Here is a 16454-nt window from a genome sequence, read left to right as displayed (position 1 = left end):
TATTCTTCAAACGCTCTAACTCTAAACCCCCCTTATGATTGATTTCCTTGGTTTTCTCGTTTTCTTGCAAATGGATCCTTAGTGAGAGGTTTCAAATATTTTAAATCGTTGTATGTCTAAATAGGGATGAGCAATGGTACGGGTATCGGTACTGAAACAAAAATTTCGGTACTAGTACCAAGTTTTTAAGCAAATCGGGATCAGGAAATTTAGGATTGGTACTAGTATCGGTATTTACCGAATTTTTGCCAACGGTACCAGTACCAAACCAGGCATTTCAGGGTCCGTACCAGTACCAAATTTTTGAGAAATTCAAATCAGCACCGACCGATTCCGTATCGAGCTCATCCCTAGTTATAAGTCTTTCAATGCCAACAAATTTAAAAAAAAACCAACAATCAAATCCTACCACAATATATGTTGAGTTTGTACAAAGACTTTTTAGGGCGTTAATCAAACAAACAATTCATTATGTTACAACGCTACACATGCATTTTAGGGTGATGGTAGATATATCCATTAGAAGCACCATTGTTACAAAGTTTGACGTCCATTTAATAAAATAGTTTATATGTGTCTAACCTGTAAGCTTAGACACACCATTTTATAGTTGCACCATTGTAAATTGTAAATAAGGGGGACATAACGTATCAAGTTGGTTGTTAGACATAATGCATTGCACTTTATAAAAAATGTGTTTGTATTCAATTCAATGAGATCATCTTCAGTTAACATTTTCTTTCAGCTAATATCGTTTTATAAAACTTTTTTTATTCTGAATTTAAGTATCCTATCTTCACACAATTCAAAAACTTCAACAAGCAATATATCATGATCAATGGTGTAATACTCTTTGGAATAGCATTTCTTACATATTATATTAACAATCAGAATATGGTCAAAAAAAAAAAATCTTTATTTTACAGGACTTCTTCCTATACGTATAAGTTCCACTTGACTCGTAACTGATACATTGAATTTATTGGGTATACACAGTGGCGGATCTAGACATAAATCTCAGGGGTAACGTTTAAATTTTTTTTTTGTCGTATTTCATACAATATAAACGAAAAAATAGAAACACAATACTTGGTATGCAAATTTCTCATATTCGGTTTTTGAAAGCTTGAAATCGAGTCATTACATGTTCTTTTACTTTATTGAACGTTTCTCTTTTGACTGCACAAAAGCAATGTTCAAATACTCATCACCTATTTGCTAACGCAAACCCGTATTGGTAAGCTTCATTTTAGAAAAACATATTTCAATGGTTGCGGTTCTAATTGGAAAAACCAACGCTAGCTATATTCAACAAATCAAAGGAAAAGTGGTGTGTTTTCTGGTTTCTACAATTACAAGAGCAAAGTCACACATTAATTCAATTTTGCAAATTTATCATCTTCCTTTAAAGTGTGATGAAAGGCTGTACGATCACCCGAAATACACCCTCTTTATTCATCACCAAAATAATTCAGATACATTTTTGAAATTGCCATCATCATAGATATGTCAAACTTGGAAAACGAATCTCAAGATTTAAACCAGACATATTTTCTAACAAACTAGTTGAGATCTCATTAAAAGCATGTTTGGGATTGAGTTTGAATTATGCTTATTGGCTTTTACTTTTTAAACATTTTTAAAAGTCAGGATTTGGGGTCTTTAGAAAACTGTATTCTAACCCTTTCAAGAAAATTAAAATAAAAAGGATTTTCGTGATTGACAAACACATTTTAACTTATTTCCTTTTTAAAAACACCGATAAGCATTTTTCAAACTCAATCACAAACATGCTCTAATTCTATTTCCAAGTTCTTGAATATACATATCCAAAACCGTATTAAAAATTTTGACATCAAAATGATCATTCTGCTGAGTCTGTTTATGTTATATGTTTATCGTTCAAAAAAAAGAAAAAAAGGTTATTGGTTTCTATTTGCTTTGGGCTATAAATTTGTTTGGGCTTTATTTGATTTAAACTTTTAAAAAATGATGATTCTGTTGAGCATGTTTTTGTTTGAGTCTGTTTCTTTTTAATACTTTTCGTTCAAACAAAAGAAAAAAATATTAGTTGTTTTTATTTGCTTTGGGCTATAAATTTGTTTGGCCTTTATTTAATTTGAACTTTTTAATTGGTTGGCTTTTAAATAAGTAGGGGTAACACAATATTTTTTTTCAGGGGTAGCGAAATACGAAAATCGACCCAAAAGGAAAAAAATTTACACTGCTGACGACAAGTTGAGAGGTAGCGAATGCTACCCCTAAATGTTAACTACATCCGCCACTATGTATGCCAAAATCAATAAGCTGAATGTTTTGCACACGTATCTTCTAAAAAAGATATTTCTTTTTTATAAAATAATGAAGTACATACAACTTATTTTAGAGATAAAACTAGTTTATACACAAAAGTCACGATTTGTGTATGTGTGTCATTTTCTTTCCCTTTCAGCCATCTTTTACTTTGTATTAGCTTTAAGTTTTATAAGATATATCAATTATCCCACATCCTTTTTCATAAAATCCACTTTGTATTAGATATTTTTGAAGTATAAGATTGTGATTATATACTTTACAATATCTTATTATTCTTCCTTACGTTCTCAATTTAAACCACATATATACATTTCATATTACAGTATCTTCCCTCTTTTGAGAGAATACACGAAATTAACAAAAACACAAAAAAAAGTAATAATAATAAAATAAAAACAATCATTAGCTTGGTGTAGTGACAAAGGTGCATTACTCTTAATCAAAAGGTAAAAGGTTGTGAGTTTTAGTCTCACTTGAAACTATTTTTGCCAATGAGCTAGTGGTGGAGGGTTAATAAAGATACTTGATGTTCCATGTGACCCAGATTCGATTCCTACCCACATCATTTAGTTTCAGAGGCACCAGGGTAGTAGACTAGACGATTAGGTGGTTTTCACTGGTTGGATCCTTGAACTGAACGCGTTTTATCTCACCGCACTGTCGTGCCTTCGTGTGAGTGTTCATGGGCGTCGGCCTTAGGTGAGGGGTTTTCCCGGATTGAAAAACAGTGAATTTAGCCAGTAGTTCATTTGGATGATTCATTGGCCGTTAAAAAAAATAGGCAAATTGGAAATAAATAATCCCAACTTTTATGTAATGGCCGATAATAATCCCAACTTTAAAAATCACTACAAGCGATCCCAATTTTCAACTATTTTTGTCTCAATGGTCCTCCGTTAAAAAATACTTAATGACTTTATGTTTTTTGCCAAGTTTCAAACCGATATTTTAGGGCTTTGATTGGAGGAACGATACGATTCGACGGATGCAAAACTTGTCTCGAAACTATTATCCGAGTGACAAAACAATGTTTCAATTCAGGTGTTTGAATTTCCAATTAACAAAAATCAAATCATTTGAATCACCGTTTTGAGATAAGTTTTACATTGGTCGAATCGTATCGTTCTTCCAATCAAAAGCCCTAAAACATCGGTTTGAAACTTGGGAAAAACATAACGGCGTTAAGTGTTTTTAACGGAGGACCATTGAGACAAAACAAGTTGAAAGTTGGGAGCGCTGATAGTGATTTTTAAAGTTGGTATTATTATCGGCCATTACACAAAAGTTGGAATTATTTATTTTGAAAAAAATAAAGAAAATAAAATAAAAGCAGGATAAGCAAAGTGAGACAACGAATGATGAAATATAATAATAAGCACGATGACTAGTAAGTGGGACCCTGACTTCCATGGATCTCGCTCTCCGTCTTTGACGTAACGCGGCGACAGCTTTGTTTTCCCATCTTCCCCTTCAACTTCCTCCTCAACCTCAATACAACTGTCAGTCTGTATGCATCTCTTCTTCTTCTTCATCCTATAAACATATACATACATACATACATACATACATACATACAGTAGTTACACAACAGCAGCAACGGGATTATTATTATTATTATTATTACTACTATGAAGAGTGGAACATTTGTTGACGGCGTTCTTCGCTGGTTCAACCCTCACAATCACCGATCATCATCGGCCACTACTACTACCGATGATAACCCTAGCAATCAGCTTGAATCCCAATCCAAAACCCTAACATCATCAGGTACCACCACGCAGCAGCAGGTCAACATTGACTTTGATGTGTCTGCACTTAAGCTCATCAGAGTCCCCAAACGCATCGGATTCACCGCAGCTTCAGTTCCCGTCGATCCTAACAGAAAGGTACTTTACTTACTCATTTCAGATCCCTCTTATTTAACACATGATTGATTGATTGATGTGTGATGTTGACTTTTTACTGATTTATAATCTGGATCTCAAAAGATATATAAATAAATTAGGTTTGAACTTTTGATTAAGTGGATGACTTTGTATTGGTTGTTGATCTGAAAGATGAGTGCATCATTTGGCCCCATATGTTGTTACGAAATGGCGATTTTGTTGGTCAAGGTGTGGTGTCCCACCCGTCACAACACTAAAACTATACATACTTAAATCCCACTATTGATGATGGTTATATATCACTTAATTAGCTTATATTGGATTAGGGCTGTCTTGAATTGAATTGGCCCGGTTTGAAACCGAGTTGGCTTGTTTTGTAAGTTGCCAACCCTAAGCTGAGGGTGGCTCATTCATTAACTCCACTCGGTTTGGCTTCCACTAATTTACCATTACTTTAGTTTATTATATATATGTGCATATAAATAAGCTGTTTATGGTATTTTGTTCAATGACTTTTAAATATTTTGTTGTTTCTATTGAGTTTATGTTATTTTGTTGATTAAAATCGGCTTAGATCGCTTTATCTTTTGTTGATTGAACTCACAAATCGAATGTTTGAGTACTGTATCTTCAGATATGTTTTGTTTAAATATGTTTAATAAAATGATTTTTTTTAAACTGTGCCAAAGCAAGCTGAGCCTGAGTTCAAGCTTGCCCTAGCTCAGCTCGTGAACAGCCCTATATTTGCATTATAACCTAATGCCTCACACTGTTTGATTTGATGAAGACAAATAAACACAATTGAATAGTATTAACACAATAGAATCACTTTCAACCTCATTTGTATTATCAAAGGTATCTATTGGAATGTATATCATATCAGGGTTTCTAGTATTGAGCCCACGGTCCCATTAGGTTTATTAAGGTATCCTTGTAATGTCTATAGTATAATGCAATTAAGTATTTCATATTATTATAGTGTCATCAATATCTGAGATGAATATATAGTTGTGTGTACTTTTGTTGTTGTGTTTACTCAGCTTGAAGCAGAGTTCTTCACAGAGTATGGTGAGGCAAGTAGGTACCAAGTTCAAGAAGTTATAGGCAAAGGAAGTTATGGTGTTGTGGGGTCCGCAATTGATACACACACGGGCGAAAAGGTTGCAATCAAGAAGATTAATGATGTTTTTGAACATGTCTCTGATGCCACACGGATCCTTAGAGAAATCAAACTTCTTCGCTTGCTCAAACATCCTGATGTTGTACAAATCAAACATATTATGCTTCCGCCTTCTAGAAGAGAGTTTAAGGATATATATGTTGTTTTTGAACTAATGGAATGCGATCTTCACCAAGTTATCAAAGCCAATGATGATTTGACACCTCAGCATCATCGGTATTTCTTGTACCAGCTTCTTCGAGGCCTAAAATATATTCACACAGGTCTTTTTTCTTCATATGATTGTGTGCAGACTTCTAGTAATTATTAATATTATTACTTAAATTATTGAATTTTGCAGCAAATGTGTTTCACCGAGATTTAAAACCCAAAAACATTCTTGCTAATGCCGACTGTAAATTGAAGATTTGTGATTTTGGGCTTGCGCGGGTGTCATTTAATGATGCCCCATCAACAATTTTTTGGACGGTATGTTAAATTTCTTGTCTCGTGTAATTAGAAATTCAGAACCCTATGGTTTATGCTCGTTTTAAATGACCTGAGATTGGTGCAGGATTATGTTGCTACTAGGTGGTATCGGGCCCCTGAACTCTGTGGCTCCTTTTTCTCTAAGGTATGATTTTATAAATGGGTTGATTTGGGTTATGTTTTTATTTCTAACAGGTCAAATGGGTGATATAGAAAAAGTTTAGTTGAAAAGGAAATAGGTCAAATGGGTTAAAAGTTGCCTGCTGAAGTGTGTTTTTAATGCATGCTACCTTTTAAATCAGTTTAGTAAAAAAGATTGATTATACTTGTAAAAAGTAGTTTTTGTAATCACATAGTGCCCTAGTAATTCTATGAAATGAACAAAAAGAGTGTTTTTTTTTTAAATTTGTTTACATATTAATACTTTAAAATTCTAATTTTACATATTATTTTAATTTTTTACGGGATATTGGATTTTTAAAGTTTGGCTTAGCACCTCCAATGGGACAAAGTTTGGGTTATTAAAATCTAAGATCCTTTTTTTTTTAAAGCAATTATATTTAAGCTATGGCAATTGTTTTTAAAGTTTTAAATGTTGGCATAAAAATTGCCCAAATGGTTAGTTATTATATAAAACACATTTTGAAAAGTTAAAAGATAAAACCCATAGGTCAAATGGGTTAACCCATGAACCCGTTGGATGGACACCAACAGGATCCGTGTAGCTAAACGTGCTCACTGAGTCACTGGTTCGATCTGAAATTAACCTGAACCCATTTACACTAATCCCAAACTCACGAATTTCGTATTAGGTTCGCATCATGGGTTAAATAGGCCAACCCACAAACATGACTCCTTTACACCAACCAAACCCAACTCCACGAATTCTTGTTTGGTTCATGTCGTGTCAGAAAGTAGCACCCCTACCATTTTGATCCACCCATTTTGCCACCTTTATTAAGAAAACATAAAACTTTATTATTGCAGTATACACCTGGCGTTGATATATGGAGCATTGGATGCATATTTGCTGAAATGCTTTTAGGAAGACCGTTATTTCCCGGAAGGAATGTGGTGCATCAACTGGATCTCATGACTGATTTGCTTGGGACTCCTTCCACTGAATCTATTTCACGGGTCAGTTGACTACCCCTTCTTATTGGTCAAAAAGGGCTTAAAATCAAATCATTAATCTAATAATAATGGTGTCAATGCAGATTCGCAATGAAAAAGCTAGAAGATATCTTAATAATATGCGTAAGAAACCACCTGTTCCTTTTACACACAAATTTCCTAATGCTGATCCATTGGCACTTCGCCTACTTGAACGCCTGCTATCGTTTGACCCGAAAGATCGTCCCTCAGCTGAAGAGGTATCTTGATTTTTTTTTTTCAAGATTGAGTTCCAATTGGTGTTTGTTGTTAATGATATGTTTTTACAGGTGCTGGCAGATCCTTACTTTCAAGGGTTGGCTAATGTGGAACAGGAACCATCAACTCACGCGATATCAAAACTTGAATTTGAATTTGAAAGGAAAAAACTGGCAAAAGATGATGTTAGAGAGTTGATATATCGAGAGGTATGTAGGCTACTGTTAACATGATTAGGCTTGTATGCAATACTTGTTAGTTGTTAACAATGGTCTTGTTATATATCAGATTCTCGAGTATCATCCTCAAATGCTTCAGGAATATTTACGCGGTGGAGAACAAACTAGCTTTATGTACCCAAGGTGACCATAACCCCTATATTTACTGAAAACATATGATTTTTCTACTTTTGTTAATGTGTAACATTTTTGGTGAAAGTTCTCACTTAGTGATGTGTTTTCTTTTTTAATGTTTAATAGTGGTGTTGACCGGTTTAAGCGACAATTTGCACATTTGGAGGAGAATTTTGGTAGAGGCGGAAAAAGTAGCACCCCACCCCTGCAAAGGCAGCATGTCTCACTCCCAAGGTAAGTTGACTAATAAAATTACCAAAATGCCCATTGGCTTTCTTGTAAATAAAATTGACTTTCTTTAATAACGAAAATCTAATGCAAAGGTACAATAAAACATGGCATTAGGGCTGGCAATTTAGACACGTACACGAATACATGACACGAACCTACATGACCATAACAGGCATCATGTATGGCCTTAACAGGTAGACACGAATCGACTTGTTAATTTTCGGGGCTAAGCAGGTAAAATACCCGTTTACCTGGTGCAGTAGATTTTTTTATAACTAAAAATATAATAATATAATATGTACTGTACCCTAACTACTTTACCCTAATTCTTTTACACCCATACCATACCATCGTCCGTCCATAGACAACTGCAGCAGTGCCTTCACCTACAAGTCTACAACCAGTATTAACACAACCAAACAGGTCTTATCGTGTATACCTGGTATTAGCAGGTTCGTGCTTATGTTTCGGAAACAGTACACAATAAGTTTTCGTGTCGTGTACAGGTATACATGTTGCGTGTTCGTGTCTTATCATTTACAAGTATACACGATATGCCAGCCCTACATGGCATGCTCTCACTGGATTGAATTATATGCGAAACTTAAAAGTCGATGGCCATTTTGTTTTAGATATATTGCACATACAAGAAAGTTATATATGTGTGCGCGTACATAACTACAATGTTTTGTCGCTATAGGGAAAGAGTTCCTGCACCGAAGGCCGAAGCATCTGCAGCTCAAGAAAATGATATTGAAAAGCCGATCGCGGCTTCGGATGCTACAACACGCGATAGCCCGAAGGGCCAGTCAGAAAGTGAAGTTGACCAAGATGGACCCCTAAGTGCCCGTAGCTTATTAAAGAGTTCCAGTATCAGTGCCTCCAAATGCATAGGTAACCAAGGAACAACAAATTCCCAGGTAATTTTTATCTTTAATTATTATTTATTATTTATCTTTATCCACTGGTTCGACCCATTTAGATATGCGTGGGTCATGGCAGTAAAACTGTAAAAGTATAGTAGAAGGGAATTTTTTCAGTTGTAAATTGAAGTGTTAATTGGTGCAGGAAGAAGGGGAGGTTGATGGGTTAGCCCAAAAGATTGAAGTCCTAAAAGCCTAAAGAGTGAAGAAGATAATGTGGGAAAGGTAGTTATAGGCTTGTTTTGAAGTTAGTTTCTTTATGTGTTTTGAAACTGGTAGCTGGTGTGGATATGTTAGTTAATTTATACGGTGCGTGCCCTGTAGGGGTTCAATGTGGTTGGGTACTCTGCAAGCAATTTTTTTACACTATATGGACTTGTGCGTTTATTTTGAACTGATTACGTTGTTGGTGAATGGTGATCCGTCAATAAATTGGCGTTTGTTATCTGTGGGTAAAAACACTGTAGGTGATCCCTTGGTAAATTCTTTACTCGGACCATGTTTTCCCACTGTTCTTATTGAGTTATTTCACTGTGTCCATCACTGAAAGCCCCTATGTTTTGTAGTGTTGATTGATTAAAGTTAGCATGACTTATTACCTCTAGTTCTTCTGACCATCATGATTTTGTTGCTATGAGCATGGATTAATTATTTGATGTTTTTGCTTCCTCTACTAGTGTACATATGGGATATGTTGAACATGGATTAAACCTTAGATAAGTGAATCAAAAACACCAAAAACGATCTTGCATAAAACGTTATGTGACTCTTTTTATTAATAATAAACACGAACAAAATTCATACTACTAACTAAAAATAAAACTTTTGATGGGTTTATATAACACCCACAAGTCCACAATTATGTCTTATTCAAACTAGGAAACATAATCATACTAGACTTTTACTTTATTTAATAATAAATAAAAGATAATTATGACACCAAGTTATTCAACTTGGTCCATAAACTTTTGATCTCCACTTGACCGCCCCTTGAAATGTTTCGTACCGTCTTTACATTCATTAGAGGTAATCTGATGACTCAGATATTTTATTCAAAGTATTGTAAAGAATCATATTTTGAAATGACAGTTATTTGAAATATCAAAACAGGTATTCAAATCCCGAGTTTTCAATATAATAATATTTTATTCGAAAAGACTTCCGCTCATATTTTATCATATAATATTCAACGGGTATTATAACCCGACATTTTATAAATGAATATTATATTTTAAAAGAAAAAGACTTTCGCTAAAACAAACTTGCAACTCTGATATATTTATAAAACAGATACCAACTAACGGGCGTCGCACCTAGGCCCAAAGTCGGGGTGTGACAAAGGGATTGTTATCAAAACGTATTAGCAATTTGTGACTTCAGCATGATTTTTACCTTCATCGTGGCCGGCTGGGAAGGGGTAGCACATGATTCCAGAATATTATCAGAGGCATTATTAGATCCACATGCGCCATTCCCATTTCCACCATCAGGTATGTTTATTGTTTGTTAGTTATTTCTATATTAGTTTAATATTCTAATTAACTTGTATATCTTTACAGAGAAATATTATCTTTGTGATGCCGCGTATGCACACACGTGATGATTTATGGCTCTGTACCGTAATGTGAGGTATTGGCTTGGAGATTTTCGCCGGAGACGTGCATTGGCAAATAAAGAAAAACTTAACCATGCACATGCAAAACTTCGGAACGTCATTGAGCGTGCTTTCGGTGTCTTGAAAGCACGATTCCCTATATTGAAGACGATGACACCATTTTCGTTGGAGACACAAAGGAACCTTACAGTTGCATGATTCGCGCTACATAATTTTATTAGGAAAGAAGGTTTGAGCGATGAGTTGTTTGAACCATTCGATCAACTGAATGTGTCATTCAGAAATACTCATGTGCACGTTGCTGATGAAGACGAGGTTGAAGCGCATAGCACTGCATCAGATCGTGAATATATGACGTAGTTACGAGATGAAATTGCGGAGCAGTAAAGTACCAAATAAATTATTTGAAAAAATGTTCTTGTTGTTTTATGAATATTATTGCACTGTTGTTTGACTATTATTTAAATTTGGATGTTGAATGACTTTTTTATTTAAATTTCAGCTTATTTAAAGATTTATGTTTTATTTTAGCAGTCTGCAGACATTAATAAACAAACAGTCTTCTTCTTGCAGACTGCAGAGATTTGGTCCACCTCTTCTGTTACAGATGACTATAGATGTGGTTCGCATAATGCAGACATTTTACCTCTAAAAAAACAAACAACACCTAAGTTATCACAATTGATAAAGTATCAAAATGATTTACATAAAAATAAAACTAAACTAAGAAAATATAAAAAAATCTTTGTGGCACTAAACTTCGTAAATATACTAATTAGATAATTGGTACTTAAGGACCTCAAAATTAACAGATGCTATTTGATTAGTTACGTCGCCTGATTGAAAATCTTACTAAGAAAACCCAGTAAAACAAAACCTAGTCAAGGGAAAAAGATTGCAACGTGTAAATTCATTTATTTTAGTATATATATATAGGTTTGATATTCTGTGATGAGTGCTTGAATTGATCATTGATATAATATATTATTATTCGAACTAAGTTGCATTGTCTTCATATAATCGCCGGGTCCTTTATTATTTCGAAATTGCATGTTTCTTGTATGCGTTGAATCACCAAACTTAGCTTTAAGCATTCTTGACTGGTATTGTTGTAAGTTCACCTTGTTTTGATAGTGTTGTTATAATTTCTATTGCCGACCTCAAAGAAACTGTGTGTCGAGTATGTGAACATCTAACCTGTCTGAGATCATATTTTATGTGTATATAATATACACCCATCATAAGCATACATAACAAGATGGGAGTTGCCATTTTAATTGTCACACCCCGGCTTAGGGCCTGGGCGTGTGACTCATAAGTTGGTACATTGTTTGTAAATATATCAGAGTTTAAGGTTGTAAAGCGGAAGACATGTTAAAATATTATTATATTCAAAAGACGGGATTTTAAAACACCCATTGATTTGTACAAAAGTGTTTGGATAATAAAACCATTATTTACATTATTTTAATAATAAATCATCCATTGAGCCATCAGATCGTCTAACGGCTATCCATCTTCTCCAAACACCTACTCTCCATTACTAGTAAAATAGTTATAAAAATTTATCAGCAACACATGCTGGTGAATATGCTGACACAAACTATTTTAATACTTAGTTATCCCCTCGGGTATCTTATGACCCGGCCCATCGTGGCTTAGGAAACAACCAAGTTAAATTTACTATTATAAACATCCAGTTCTACTTGAAACCTCTCAGCGATACCGCAGCATCAAGGTCTTAGCAACTATCAATATACATGAGATAATCCCCTCTCGGACATTACTTAGGTCCGGCCCAACGTGGCGGAGGCATTAGCAAGTGTGGTGCGGTGTGCCCACCGTCTACCCACATATGTAAGGTTCCAAACAAACGTATACAATATCCTGAGGGCCAACGATTACTTTCGTTTATAAAGTTTAGGGATATGTAATCCCATGCAAACATTCAAGACTTCATTTTATAAAAAGTTGGACGTATTCACCTTTCTTCTTGTTTGGTTTTTCTCACTTGAGTTGTATAATCTTGTTACCTCGGACCTATAGTACGAGAATAACGTTTTATAAATACCAGATCAGTGATCCAGCTTCAGACCTTTAGTCCGATTGCATAACCTTTACCTTGACATTTATCTTTTCATAAAATATAAGGACCTCTAGTCCTTACTTTTGTTAATCATTTATAAACTACGTTTCTTCTTCATGAAGAAACGTACATTTCACATTTCTTTTATCATAAGAAATATTTATAAAATTTTTATAATAGAGACATAATATTTCATTTATAATCTTGACTTATAAAAATCTATTTTCTCACTTTATTATATAATCAAGGTATGGGCTATATCTCCGACTAGGGTCTAAGCCATTTATAATATAATAATCGGGCAGAACCCCTACCTTGTATGCCTTATTATACGAAATGCCTATGCTCTACTTGGACCGCACTTCTACTTGGAGGAAAGTCGAGGGAGTAACGATGTAGAATTCTAGCATGCACTTCAAGGCCAAAAACATCGGAATATCGACATATCGGGGTCGTGGCATGCTTATCGAGGTTGTGTGTATGTTTTGGAGTGTGAGAATCGGTGAGAGGTCCCTCCCCATGGCTGCCCTATTTATAGCGAAAATTCTGCAACTTCGCGATACGCGAAGCATCTTCGCGATACGCGAAGATGCCCTAGGCTTGCTGAGTTGCCATGTAGGCTTCCACGTGTCACTTCGGCCTGCCACGTGTCACCGCGTGGTGACACGTGTCTTGAAACTTCGCGTATCGCGAAGATGCAACTTGAATTCTTTGCGACGCGCGAAGATGCTAAACTTCAAATCTGTTCATTTTTAGTCCTTGATCTTTTGGTAACTTGCCATATTTTGATTTCGTCTCATCATCCAAAAATTGTTGATACTTGTTTTGTACGTCTCGGTCTTTATTAGTCTATTAATGTAATGATCTTATAGTATAGGGGCTTTAATGTAAAATGCCATTCGCTCTATTGTAAGTTACATTCGTTACCCCGTAACGAATATAACACATTCGTATTAAATGTAAGCTCATTCATTAACCTTGATTAACGAATGAGATAACGAATGAGGGCTATTCATTATGTTTAAGTGTATTAACGAATGAGATGTTCATTCGTATGTGTTAACGTAATGAATGACACTTTCGTTAAGTGGTAACTTAACGAATGTGGTCATCCCCTATATATATCCCTGTAAGTTATCATTAAAAAACGAAGTTCTTATTTTACTCTCTAAGTGTCGTTACTCTGTCCAACTGTCATCTCAACACACACAGTGCACACAGTTAACGTAATCATACCTAATCGTATACCTAATCAACAAATACATCGATGTTATCATAAGATCTAGATCCATAACGGCTCAATCAAGTGGTATCAGAGCCTTCTGATCTGATCTTCGATGTTATTCGTGGTCTAATTGTATGAGTTCATCATGTATTAAGTCAAGTTACATATGAATTGATCTGAATTGTGTTCGGTTAAGTTCAGGAGAAACAGAGCATCATATTAATCGTGATCGGATTGAGATAATTGTAATTAGGAAGTGTTATTAAGGTAATTTGGAACGAGTAATGGCGGATTAAGTACGGATTGTAGTGAATTGGTTAATCGATTGTTTGAATTTATTAGTGAATTGAAGTTTGAATCGGATATTAATGGCAGTTGGTTAATTGGACAATTGAGGTCCGGATTTGAGTGTTTGTGATTACGAACTAATATAGTGAGGTTCGGATTAGAGTTAAGAATCAGTTGATATAAGTTTCATTGATTTTGGACTAGTATGGACTTCGAATTTGAATGTTTGAAGTTTTGAAGATTTGCTTTCTGATTCGTTAATGGTTGAATACTGATTCGTTAACTTTCAAACTAATCATTCGTTAAACCTTATCTTAGTTTTCACATTCGCTTACGTCACATTCGTTCCTCTCATTCGCTATTCAGTCACCATTCGTGAAACACATTCGCTAAACCTCGCATTCGCTAAATACATTCATTGATCCTGTCATCAATCGTTTAAACAGTGTCTCATTCGCTATCCACTTTCGTTATTCACAATCATTGCAATTCACATTCGCTTAAATCCTTAACGAATATCTCACATTCGTTACTGTTCCTTACTCGTTATACATCACATTCTTTATTGTTCTTATTCGTTTGAACAGTAAACCATAATTTTAAACCTTGACAAGTTTAGTCCCTGAATTTTCAAACTTGTTCTCTCATGGTTTCTTAGAATGCTTCGTATTACGCATTAGCATCCTAGAATGCTTTAATGCAACAAATGCTAACAATGGACAACGAGATTGGGAGTCATAACAAGTGTCCAAAACTCTTGAAGTTGTCAGAGTTTGCTCGGTGGGAACCGAGATTTCGTGCTCATTTGGGATCAGTACATCCAAGCAGTGTACGGTTTCTCGATGATGTTTATGCAGCACCACTGGTTGGTAGTGACACAATGGGCTAGACTCCAAAGGAACATAAGCACTATGAAGCACAGGAAATCAAAGACTTTGAAAGTGAGACAAAAGCCTACTCAACTCTCACAATGGCTTTACCCGAGCAAATCTTTCACCAATATAGCATTATCAATACTTGTGCATCACTGTTTGCTACTCTGAAGACAAGAAGTTTGGGAAACACGCTGGAGAGTAAGAAGATTCTTGTAAAATTCCAGTTTCAAAATTTTACGTTGCTGAAAAACAAGACGGTTGAAGAGATGATTAATCGTTTCAGTCATCTTGTTTTGGAAATGGCAAGTGTGAATCTTGAGCCTACAGAGACAGACAAAATTGATACAGTGAAGAATGCATTGCCAGCCTCGTATTCTACTTTCCTCTGGTATTGAAAGAGAACGGTTACTTTCGTAACACCGAGCTCACTACCGTGCATTTTATTAGCAAGATAGAGGAAAGAGAATTTGATTTGAAGTGCCAGAACTCTTTGAAGGATAATCAAAACCAGAACCTTCTCTTTATGGTGGTGCAATGCCTGCAAACAACTCTTCAATCTCTGTTCCAATCACAGCTTTCTTCACACAATCACAAGAAGAGTCAGCTAATGTAAATAGTTCACCTAATGCATGCCAATACTGGTTCAAGTGCTAATGTTTCAAGTTCGTTGCCTAAAGTAGATCTGCAAAAAGTTGAACAACAATTTGCGTTTGTGTGTGCGTTCATGACTTCATATGAACAACTTGTTGGAAGCAAGATTGCAACAAGTGAGTTAACTGATGAAGACTATGACCAAATTGATCCCGATGACCTTGAGCTGATGGATCTCAAGTGGAACATGGCGATGATTGTGAGAAAGGTGAAGAGATTCATGTAGAGAACAGGAAAGGATCTGCCGACTCTGAACAAGCGAGTTGGTTTTGACAAACTGAAGGTTTAGTGTTATAATTGCGGGGACTTTTGGCCATTTTGCCAAAGAGTGTGATAAACCTAGAAAAGAGTATTCAAGTCCACGCAATTCTGAGAGACCTTCGGGAAATAATTCTTCAGGAATTGATCAAAGTAAGAAAAGTTCATCAGATGGTGAGCAGAACAAGTCTCCAACCACTCAAGCTCTTGTGGCAAATGAAGGTGTAGATTGGTCTCAAAGGCTATTGGGAAATCAAACCAACCTTGCTGTTGTTGAACATGTTGAAAACTTTGAAGTTGCTAGTGGAGACAATCTGACTGAAGACAGTGACACCTCAGATTCGGAAACTGATTCTGATAAGGGTTCCTCTATACAAACTGAATCAGAACAATCAGTACCTGATCAAGATGAATCTTATGCCTGCATGGCTAAGATTGAAGAGGTATGTCCTAAACCTCAAATTAATGTATCTGAATCTTCAGCTGTTGTGATAGAGTGTGCTAAATGTGTTGTACTCAAAGGCAAACTTGAGTCAGCCCTACATCAGAACACTTCTCTCACAAAAGAATATTTCATGATCAATGAATGCTATTGACAGAAATCCAAATTATTGGAACAATCGACTTTAAAAATTACAAAATTGTCGGAAAGCAATCATGATCTCAAAGTTGAAATTCAATGTAAGATTATTGTTGTTGATCAACATTTCAAGGAGATTCTCTAACTC

At 35.3% G+C, this 16454-nt stretch overlaps 1 protein-coding gene across 2 annotated transcripts; it reads left to right on the top strand.

Moving 5' to 3' along the window:
• The first annotated feature begins 3938 nt into the window (after nt 1-3938).
• Nucleotides 3939-9105, top strand: LOC143553024 (mitogen-activated protein kinase 9-like). Of its 2 annotated transcripts, none has more exons than XM_077043117.1 (11): nt 3939-4202; nt 5243-5645; nt 5723-5850; nt 5936-5995; nt 6838-6987; nt 7068-7223; nt 7293-7430; nt 7510-7583; nt 7701-7808; nt 8506-8725; nt 8874-9105. In XM_077043117.1, exons 1-11 carry the CDS (start codon nt 3945-3947, stop codon nt 8925-8927), a joined length of 1749 nt encoding a protein of 582 aa, XP_076899232.1. In that variant the 5' UTR covers nt 3939-3944; the 3' UTR covers nt 8928-9105. The 2 variants fall into 2 exon arrangements, with proteins under 2 accessions (XP_076899232.1, XP_076899290.1); XM_077043175.1 differs by having other exon boundaries at nt 8846-8945.
• The last annotated feature ends 7349 nt before the right edge of the window (nt 9106-16454 follow it).

This window comes from Bidens hawaiensis, unplaced genomic scaffold (assembly GCF_021521415.1).
Source record: "Bidens hawaiensis isolate Kalapana, Puna unplaced genomic scaffold, B.hawaiensis_p1.1 tig00000055_1, whole genome shotgun sequence".
NCBI lineage: Eukaryota > Viridiplantae > Streptophyta > Magnoliopsida > Asterales > Asteraceae > Bidens > Bidens hawaiensis.
Note: the sequence above shows the minus strand (reverse complement) of the source record. Positions and strands in the feature narration are given on the sequence as shown.